This window comes from Paroedura picta, chromosome 13 (genome assembly GCF_049243985.1).
Source record: "Paroedura picta isolate Pp20150507F chromosome 13, Ppicta_v3.0, whole genome shotgun sequence".
Classification (NCBI taxonomy): domain Eukaryota; kingdom Metazoa; phylum Chordata; class Lepidosauria; order Squamata; family Gekkonidae; genus Paroedura; species Paroedura picta.
Window position 1 is genome coordinate 3,984,128 of NC_135381.1, and position 10,098 is coordinate 3,994,225.

Sequence of the window (10,098 nt, forward strand, 5' to 3'; positions counted from 1 at the left end):
CCCAAGGCAGCCAAGAAACTCCAGGGTTTCATGAAACCCTGGACTAGCCAGCACAAGAAAAGCACAGAACTAACAAGGTTACAGTAAACATTTAAGCTTTAATCGTCAACCACAACGTAATTCAGTTGTGAAACTGGCCCTACAAATATTCCACTATATCGAAGTACATTGATCTGTTGGTCAGGTAATAAATAAAGGTGTGAATAACTGAATTTAAAAAAAAAAAGATTTGAGCTCTTCACGTTTACAATCACATCAGTGAAATCAATTTGAAGTTCATCAGTTAAAAACAATACGTACACCATTTTCTTCGGAACATGATCATCGTTTTAACAGAAATACACAATTTTGGTATACAGACTTACAAAAAGAAAAACTACCTAATACTTTAGATCAGATGTCCAAAACAGGATACAAAGTCACTATATTCAGTGCAGATAAACAGTATTACGTTCAATATGGTTGTTTTTTCCTGCTCGAGGACAGAAAAGGCCGGCTTCTAATTGGCACCGTAGCCCAGTGTAATAATAATAATAAAAAAGATTAAATTTGCATGCAGAATACAGCAAAATGTGATGTTCTCCAAAACAAGGGGGGGGGGGAGGAAAAAGACCAACGGTCCAGATGGATCATTAGCTGCCCAATGCACAGGGTAAGAATGGCTCTCAAGTCACGAGAAAGCTAAATTTACTTCACCAAAAGAACACCGGCAGGAACGGACAAACCTTCTGTGTTAACGAAACAAGCAAGCTTTTAGAAAAACAGACTGTGCCTGCAAAGCAAGAGTGGGGTCAGCTACATCGGATCTGGTACACTGTGCTTGATTATCCAATATCGCTTTTAAAAAAAGAAGCATTATATTCAGGGCATGGCAACACTCGCGACAGGCAAATGCCCTGGCAGACCACAAGACCGAACTGCTGTTAGATCTTAGGGTGAAACAGCGCTAAACGGATGATGACAGGGAACAAGGGGATATTTGGGTGGGTTGTTTGGGTGGGTTCTTTTTTGGCTTACATCCCATTAAGACGCATTATCGACTGCAGAAAAAACTGCTAGAAACATCAAGCAGACGGTTCTCTGGTAAAGCAGTATTAAATGGTCCGGGAACTGAAGTCGGCTCATTTATGAAATCACAAACAAAGCAGGGTTTTGAACAAGGATTTCTTCCACACTGGTGTGAACGGTTGTGTGTGAGATCACATGGACCAGAACAGGTGTAATGTTTCTAATTTCCGTACAATAATTCGGAGATGGCCAAACTGCTGGCTGTCCAGAAATCCGTGGCCTAAAATTACCGCACCAGCAGCCTGGCAGGGGCTCACGGTAACTGTAGTCCATGGACATCTGGAGAGCCACAGTTTGGCAATACCCCCGCTATAGTTGGGAGTGCGCTGCGTTATTCCACTCTGAAGAACCAGCTTGCTGCTTTCTGTTGGGGGCTGGCTATAAATGAAAGCGTGGCGTTAAGTTGATACTGGTGCCAACCAGGGTTCGTGCCAAGCACGGTTACAAGAACAATGGTGGTCAAGGTGAACCGTGGTTAGCACCGCGGGAAAGAAAATTGTGCAGAGGAGTTGCTGAATGTCGCCTTGGGCAGGGACTGGCTGCAGCAGCCCCGGACAAGGTGCTTTCATTTTGCCTCCCAATGCATGATCAAATAGGGCTGAAACAGTCCTCTACTACTCCGAAGTGCCTCCAGACATTCAAACAAAAGCAGAAAGGCAGGCCTAATGCCCTTGCAACAAGGGGACAGAGAACAGGAGTCAAACAAACAGCCAGTTATAATTGAGGGAGAGAGAAAGAGAGAAATGTGCATTTGATAGACCCTTGAGCAATCTGAACCAAGCGTTGAGATCTCCAAAGCATTATAGTGGCACTCTGCAAGAATGGGCCCAGCGATTTTTTCAGGGACACTGGAGAATGGTTTGTGCTCCGGTCTAAATTTAAACAATCTGTACAGTTCCTGGGTATACCGAGAGGATATAGCTAACGGGCCCATTTTGCAAATTCAGAGCGGGCGAGAAGGGGAGGTCCAACAATGCTTCTCAATCTAAAGCAGGGGTGACCAAACTGTCCAGATATCTGTAGACTACGATTCCCACAAGCCCCTGCCAACATCATGCTATATCAAATGCACATTATACTGGCAGGGGCCTGTGGGAATTGTAGTCCATGGACATCTGGAGAGCCAGTTTGGTCACCCCTGGTTTAAAGGAAACCCAGCCTATTTTTCTCATTGTTTGGGAGGGGCTGGAGAAGGCACACACGTAAGCCAAGCTGAAGTATATGCAGAAACAAGCAAGATACCTCCTGTTTCTTTAAAACTTATTTCAAAATGCAGCTGCGTCAAAAGAAGCATTACAAAAAAAATCCTGTCCATTCAATTAAAGATCAATGTGGAAATCCAGCTTCATCCCGAAGCAGCGGCAAGGCAGCCGAAGAAATCCTCCTCGCCAGGAAGAACGGACCTTGCAGACAGGCCTGGGCTAAATGTTTCAGAGTCTACCTCCCCTGCCTCTATGTTCCCCGAGAGAGCGCATGTTTTTTTTAATGCCATGATTAAAAATATATATATATATTCAGAAGGGATGGGGGTAAGAAGGGGACGCTTGGTTCGGCAGCAACCGAGAGCTCCATCTGCTCAGAACGGTGCCTCGTGGCTATTTCAGGTGTAAATCCCCTATTGTCCTGGCAACCACTGCCTGACACGCTTTGGCCTCCGAAGATTTCTCGGTCCTTGAGTGAACTAGCCAGGCTAAGGTGAGCCGGTTACACTTTTGCAAACGGCCGCCAAATCATTGGGATTCCGAATACTGATCAGTGACAAGCTTTACGAGGGGGTTTCTCTTGGGGCAGGGGTGGGGGAAGGTCGCCAGTCAAGATCCCCCCCCAGCCCCCAAAACAGACTGCCAGCAAAGTCCTGGGCATGAATCCTGCTCTTTCCACGCCCCTTTCTTTGCCTCTGACTGACCATGCGGGGGAAATGGGTGGTGCCTGGGGGGGGGGGACGGGCCTGGCGGGCTTCTCGTTTTCAACTCAGTGGGTTGAATGCGGCTGGCTTCTCCAAAGCCCCACTTGGGAGAAGGCGCAGACCTTAAAGCAAGAAAGCACCTCATCTTCCTGAAGGTAAGATGTATTATTATTATTATTTTTTTAAAAAAAAACTTATTGCCGCTTATTGGTCCTGAGAAAAAAGTTCAACGGCAGCCTCTTTGCGGGTTATTTGATCGGCTGCTTTTTAAAAAAATAGAAAAATGAAGCCGCCCAGAGGTCCTGAGGTTTTGTCCCCTCCTCTGTGGGTTTTCCCCTCTCTGCAAAGAAAATGCATCATTATACCTTAGACGTTATTTCTGCTCGGGGAAATAACTTTATTGCCGAGGCTGGCTGCACCTTGCCCCTTTCTCCTCGCCATGAACCACTAACAACTTTCAACTTTCTCAGGGACTTGGATTAAATCAGGCTGAAGGGCGGGTTCTGTTTTTATTCATTTAGGGGGCTGGTGAGACAGCCGCCTTCCCCAGGCTTGATTAAAATCACTGGAACGTTATGCCATGGGATCATCATGCTTTTCTGTGACTGCAGGGGAGAATGCAGCTGACAGGAGATGCTCCCGGCTGCTCACACTCTGGATCAACAGAGCCCCTGCGTGAGTCCATCTCCTCACTCATTAGGCTGGCAAAACATCCCTCTGTGTGTCTACAGCAGGAGTAGCCGAACGGTGGCTCTCTGGAGGTCAAGGACTACAATTCCCATGAGCCCCTGCCAGCATGGGAATTGTAGTCCACGACATGTGGAGAGCCACAGTTTGGCCACCCCTGATCTACAGTGAACTCTGCCACAGAATCGAGCTGGACAAAAGCTCGTGTGCGGACTGGAGTTTTTGCACTCGATCCTCTCTAGTGTAATTAGCTAAGGGGGACGGGGGGGGGTTGGGGAGCGTTTTAGCAAGGACACACAAGACATTCAAGTTTTTCTTTTTGGCTTTAAAAAGGTTTTGGTGTCCAGAAGCCACCCCCTCCCCCATTAAAAACACAATGTGATATTCCCCTCCACCCACCCCCTAATCTGACCAGAAGAAACACATTCCTCAACAATTGCACAAAAAGACAACTTAAGGCAATGGGAATTAAGTCACTGGCGAAAGAAAAATGGCCACAATTTCACGAAAGCAAAAAGAAACACACACATATACAACAAACAGCTGACCCTCCCCTCCCTCCCCCTCGCAACATTTCCTAATAGAAGCTTTGGGTAGAGTCATTCTAAGCGTTCTTCCTTCTTTCAAAACGTCAAATCTGCCTCTAACTTGGCTGTCTCGCTAGTCGTTTTTAAGCAGGCTACTCGATATACCTTTATATAAAAAACATTATTAACATTTCGTTTTTACAAAAGATGTCTTCGATGCTCGGAGAAAAAAGTAAGCGGATAAAATTCTACTCATGGAGGAAAAAATCTCTAAATATACAAGCGACGGAATCTTATTTTACAAGGATAATTTCTTCCCGCGGGAATTCTTCCAGTGTATCGACTACTCCTAACATCTAACCTCTCAATCTCTGCACATGGTTTTACCCCCGCATCAGCTGGAAGCTTCGTGACGTCGTCGTGAACGAGAGGGAGACCCCGTGCCAGGTGGCTTCCTGAAGAGCTGGTGGGAAATGTGGGGCCGGACCTTCCGTTTCACTGCTCGCCGCCTCTGTCCATGTTCTCGATCACCCGCGAGAGGCGGATATTCAGGAGCCTGATCTGACTGTCCAGGTGGTCGATCTTCTCCTCCAGGGAGCTGTGGCTGCTCCGCCTCCAGTAGAAGCCCACCGGCCCGGTCATGAAGTAAACGGCCACCACGAAGCACAGGGGAAGGATGGCGTGCTCCGGCTCGCCTTCGTACTTCTGCAGGATGTACACGCAGGACAGGGCGAAGAGGGCCACCCGCACGAGCCAGAAGAACCGGCCGCACAGCACGTGCAGCAGGTAGAAGAAGAACCCGAGGAAGAGCGAAAGGAACCAGTAGGCTAGCAAGATGGCGCCGATCAGCAGGAGGGCCCGCATGGGGTTGTTGGCGACGGCTCCGGGGCTAAAGTAATGGGTCAGGTTGGAGGCTGGGGGGAAAAAATTGAATAGAAGAACGCTGCGTCAGATATGGTTGCTATCCAGGCAATGTTCAAAACACAATCGATATGGAATTTGTGCATTACGAGATCTCCGCAGTAGTCAAATGCCTAAGGATACAAGAAAGGCCCTGCTAGGTCAGAGCTGGGTTGGGAAATTCCAGGAACTTGGGGGTGGATCATGGGAAGGGCGGGGTTTGTGGCAGGATTTCAGGTGAGTAAAATGCCACGAAACCCACCTTCCAAAGCAGCCATTTTCTCCAGTGTACCCTGGCAATCCATTGTAGCTCCTGGAAACCTCTGCTTGGAGATTGGCAACCCTAGACCAGTGGCCATCTAGTTCCGAATCCTGTCTCACACAGGGGCCAAAGAACTCCTCTGCTGGTCCAACAAGAGGCCACTGATGCTGATCTTCTTTCTATCTATCTATCTATCTATCTATCTATCTATCTATCTATCTATCTATCTATCTATCTATCTATCTATCTATCTATCTATCTATCTCTCTCTCTCTCTCTCTCTCTCTCTCTCTCTCTCTCTCTCTCTCTCTCTCTCTCTCTCTCTCTCTCTCTCTCTCTCTCTCTCTCTCTCACTCACTCACTCACTCACTCACTCACTCACTCACTCACTCACTCACTCACTCACTCGGATTTTTATACCGCCCATTCTTTACAGCTCTGGGCAGTTTACATGGAACATTATGACATTTTTACATGGAACATTATAATAATTTAATCTATAACATACAGTTTCAGTACATGGGGAGAGGAAGGGAAAGGTGTTTTGGAAGCTGCTTTGGGACTTCTTCAGGCAGTGAAAATCAGGGTACTGAAAACCAGCTTCTTCTACGGCCCCGGAAATGTCAGGGATCAAACTTGGGACTTTACGACTGCCGAGCAGATTATACATCACTCATCCGTGACCCTTCCTTATAGAACTGTAGCAGCTGTCGGCTCTCTGCCCAACGTCTACAGTCACTGAAAGGTGTCACCTTGGTCATGTTTTTTCGTCTTCACTGATATTGATTCTACAACCACATTGAAATTGAGTCCACTGCAAACAAGCAAACCCTCCGTGTTGGCCGCAGCTATCAAATAACCGTTGGCTCCATGCCTCGCACGTACCATCAATCCCGAGAACGTCCAGCAGGTCCGTCCATATTCTCCAGAAGGTATCGACCAGGATGTCCACGCCATACACGAAGCGCTCCGTCAGCCGGGAGAAGAACTGCAAAAGCAGAGCCACAGAGTTGAAGAGCCTTAGTCCTCCGGATGATGTCTTAAAAACTCGGAGCACCGGGTCTTATAAACCGTTCTGCTGGTGGTGAAAGCCGCTGGCAAGTCAAAACGAACATAAGGGGACTCTACCGTTTTCAAGGGGAGAGGTGTTCAGATCCAAGGATTGCTTGGCAGACAGGCAAGAGGCGTTCGGAGGTGGCTTGCCACTGCCAGCCTCCGAGTCACGACCCTCGTGTCCCTTAGGAGGTCTCCCACCCCAATGCTGGCCAGGGCCGACCCTGCTTAGCTTCTGAGATCTGACAAGATCTGGCTAGTCCACCATCCTTTGTAAACCTGAACCCAGAAGCAGAGATGCAGAGCATAAGGAAGGAACGGAACATTTAGGCCTGGGAGCCTAACCTTCAGCTGATTGGCTTTCGAGCTGCTTCTTCCTGCGGTTGGTTTCCAAACCCTGAATTCTGAAAAGGTGCCTGGGGAGCTGCTTGTGACGAGAGGGGAGAAGAGAGGCGCATTTCCCTTCTGGCCAAAGAATGAAAATAGTGTGTGCTCTTCACCTCTCCCTCCCCCAGCCCCGTCTTTAATGCCAAGCGTTATTGCATTCGAACGCCTCGTTTGCCAGCCTGTCTTCAAATTGCCAAGCGTTGTCCCCTCCTCCTTCCCGTTCTCTACAGCGTAGCTTTATCTTGGAAATATGACCTTTTGGCTGCGCTTTCAGGGGACAAGAGAAGGAGTGAGGAGGTGGCGGCCTCTCTGGAAAGAGTTCTGAGGCTGAGGTGTGTGGCGAAATGCCACTCTCCATGCCAGGTGACACCCGGGAAAGCACCTGCTTCAGTACTTTACTGGCAGGGTGAGGCAAGCGGGCCCTGCCGAAGGGCAGGCAGCAAAACGACCAGCCAAAGTGAGAGATCCTGTGAGGGTTGAGGTCAAGTCACAGCCAGCCAGCACGGTATTGTTGGTCAGAGTGCTGGACTAGTTAGTACCTGGAAGATCTCAGCTACAAAATCCCAGCTCTTCTTCTATTTTGTGCTATGACCCCCACATAGTGTCAGAAGTGCAAAGGGACCTGCAGGATTTAAAAGGTTGGAGAACCCCCCCTCCCCCCAAACTAACACCACACTCTTTAGGACAGACAGCTTGGTGTCGTGTTTAAGAGTGACGGCCTCTAATCTGGCGAGTCGAGCTTGATTTCCTCGCTTCTCCATGTGCAGCCAGCTGGGTTACCTTGGGCTAGTCCCAGTCCTGAGAGAGTTGATCTCACAGAGCAGTCCTATCAGAGCTCCCTCAGCCGCACCTACCTCACAGGGTGTCTGTTGTGGGGAGAGGGAAGGGAAGGTGATTGGAAGCCACTTTGAGACTCCTTCTAGTAGAGAAAAGCGGCATATAAGAACCAACTCTTATTATTACACAAGCTTAATCTTTGTAGTTAAAAGAATTCTGCATAGGGCCCACTTTAGTCAATGCTAAAGAAAATTCAAACGGAACTGTGCAAGATCTCTGGAAAGCACGAAGGCAAAGTTCACATAGCACTATGCAAACCTTGAACGACAACTTTCGTCTTTTCCAGAATAACGCCTACTCGGGTTTGATGTTCTACTGCTTCGGAAGCTTCCCCAGAGCGGCAGCAAAGAAAAGCTTTATATTAACAAAAGCTCCTTGCCCGGTTTAAAATCCCCATGGAACGCCTACTCTTTTTCTTTCAATCTGCACACAGCACAGGGATACTGAAGGATCATGATTTTCGGAAAGTTCTGCACAGCCCCCAACCCCGCCGCATCAGCCATTGATAGGTATGATTTTGTAGCAATGAGCAGTGACTCATGAAAGCGTCTCCCCTGCTGCAAACGTTAGTCTTTCAGGTGCTCCTGGACTCTGGCTTTCTTCAACGGCTACAGACAGACTGACACGGCCACCCGGGCCTTGATCTACCTCCATGGGACGCAGCACATATTAGCTGTACAAGAATGAAAACCCATCAGCCATGTGCTATGTGAAGAAGTGACTACAGTGGCTCATAAAAGCTCCCCCTGCCACAAATTTGGGTAGCCTTTGAGGTGCTCCTGGACTGTGGCTCTTTTCTGTTCCCCCAGACCAGGGGTAGTCAAACTGCGGCCCTTCAGATGTCCATGGACTACAATTCCCATGAGCCCCTGCCAGCAAATGCTGGCAGGGGCTCATGGGAATTGTAGTCCATGGACATCTGGAGGGCCGCAGTTTGACTACCCCTGCCCCAGACATCTGGAGGGCTGCAGACATCTGGCGGGACATCTGGAGGGACGCAGTTTGACTACCCCTGCCCCAGACAGTCTAATATGCCTACCAATTCCCTGCCCCCAAACTTGCTCTTTTCTGCCGCTGAGGACCAACACGGCCAACCATCTTGATCCATCTCTGTGGAAGGCCCTGCATTTCAGTATAGGCATCAACCGTGCGCTATCTGACGAAGTGAGCAGTGACTCATGAAAGCTCCTCCCCGGCCATAAATTTTGTTAGCTTTCAAGGTGCTCCTGGACTCTGGCTCTTTTCTATTTTTTATTGCTACCCACAGACCAACCGGGCTCCTGGTCCCCTGCCACAAATTCGGTGAAGTCTTGAAGGTGTTGCTGAATTCTGGCTCTTTTCGGCTGCTAAAGTCAGACTTAACGCGGCTCTCAGTCCCCTGCCGCAAATTTGGTTAAATCTTGAAGGTGCTCCTTATAGGACCCTGGCTCTTTCCTGCAGCTACAGGCAGACAGCTCCCAACCCCCTGCTCCAAATTTCATTAAGTCTTTAAGATACAGCTGGACTTTTGCTCTTTGCTTTTGCAGACAACCCACCAAGGCTCCCAAATTTCAGTTAAGTCTTGAAGGCGCTCCTTAAAGGACTCGGGCTCTTTCCTGCAGCTACTACAGGCAGACCCACACCGCTCCCAAACCCCCCCCCTGCTCCAAATTCTATTAAGTCTTTAAGATGCAGCTGGACTTCTGCTCTTTGCTGCTGCAGGCAGCCCTGCCCCCAAATTCTGCCAAGTCTAGAAGCCGCTCCTTAAAGAACTCTGCTGAAGAGCTGGCTGCTTTTTCCGGCTCTTGCCTAACCAGAAAACGCGGCTGGCCAACCTGGGGCGCTCCGGCGGGGCCCTGGACTGCAACTCCCATGAGCCCCTGCCAGCAGGCCTGCTGGCAGGGGCTCATGGGAGTTGCAGTCCAGGGCCCGGCCGGAGCGCGGGAGTCGCCCGCAGCCCCGCGCCCAGGGCGGGCTCACCTTCTGCAGGGCGCGCACGTTCTCCTCGCCGAAGAGGCCGCTGACGCCCTGGTAGACGCCGCTGGCCGCCCGGCGGAGGCTGTTCTGCTTGTCGGCGCCGCGGCTCCGCGCCGACCTCGCGCCCGGCCCGGCCAGCAGCCCCAGGCCCAGCAGCAGCAGCAGCAGCCCCGCGCCCGCCGCCATGGCTCGCCCGCGCCGTTGCCCGGCAACCCCCGTCCGCCCGCCAAGGACGTCACCGACGCGCGACGTCCTAGAGCGCCCCAAGGCCGCCCGCCGCACAGCGCCCCCTCGCGGACGACCGCCGGCTCGAAGGACGCGCGGACGCGCCCCTCAGGCGCACGAGTGCGTTGCCAACCTCCCGCTGGCACCTGGAGGCCTCCCGTTTTCGTGAGGGATTCCCTCGCATTTGGTATCAAAATGCCTTTTTGGCATAAGGGATCGACAGGAGGACATAAGGAGAGCCCTGCTGGGTCAGAACACTGAGGGTCCGTCTAGTCCAGCGTCTCGTATGG

At 50.3% G+C, this 10,098-nt stretch overlaps 1 protein-coding gene across 1 annotated transcript; it reads right to left on the minus strand.

Moving 5' to 3' along the window:
• Window positions 1-78: 78 nt before the first annotated feature.
• On the minus strand, window positions 79-9,808 carry BRI3BP (BRI3 binding protein). The gene is made up of 3 exons (XM_077307709.1): window positions 9,587-9,808; window positions 6,236-6,338; window positions 79-5,102 (listed from the first exon to the last, which is right to left on the minus strand). The coding sequence occupies exons 1-3, from the start codon at window positions 9,767-9,769 to the stop codon at window positions 4,684-4,686; spliced, it is 705 nt and encodes a 234-aa protein (XP_077163824.1). The 5' UTR covers window positions 9,770-9,808; the 3' UTR covers window positions 79-4,683.
• Window positions 9,809-10,098: the final 290 nt, after the last annotated feature.

Excerpts from the sequence above, each read along its gene's own strand:
- BRI3BP (XM_077307709.1), bottom strand. The coding sequence starts at position 9,769 with ATGGCGGCGGGCGCGGGGCTGCTGCTGCTGCTGCTGGGCCTGGGGCTG. Across the intron at positions 6,339-9,586 it reads ACGTGCGCGCCCTGCAGAAG|TTCTTCTCCCGGCTGACGGA; the intron begins GTGAGCCCGCCC and ends CTGCTTTTGCAG. Across the intron at positions 5,103-6,235 it reads GGACGTTCTCGGGATTGATG|CCTCCAACCTGACCCATTAC; the intron begins GTACGTGCGAGG and ends TTTTCCCCCCAG.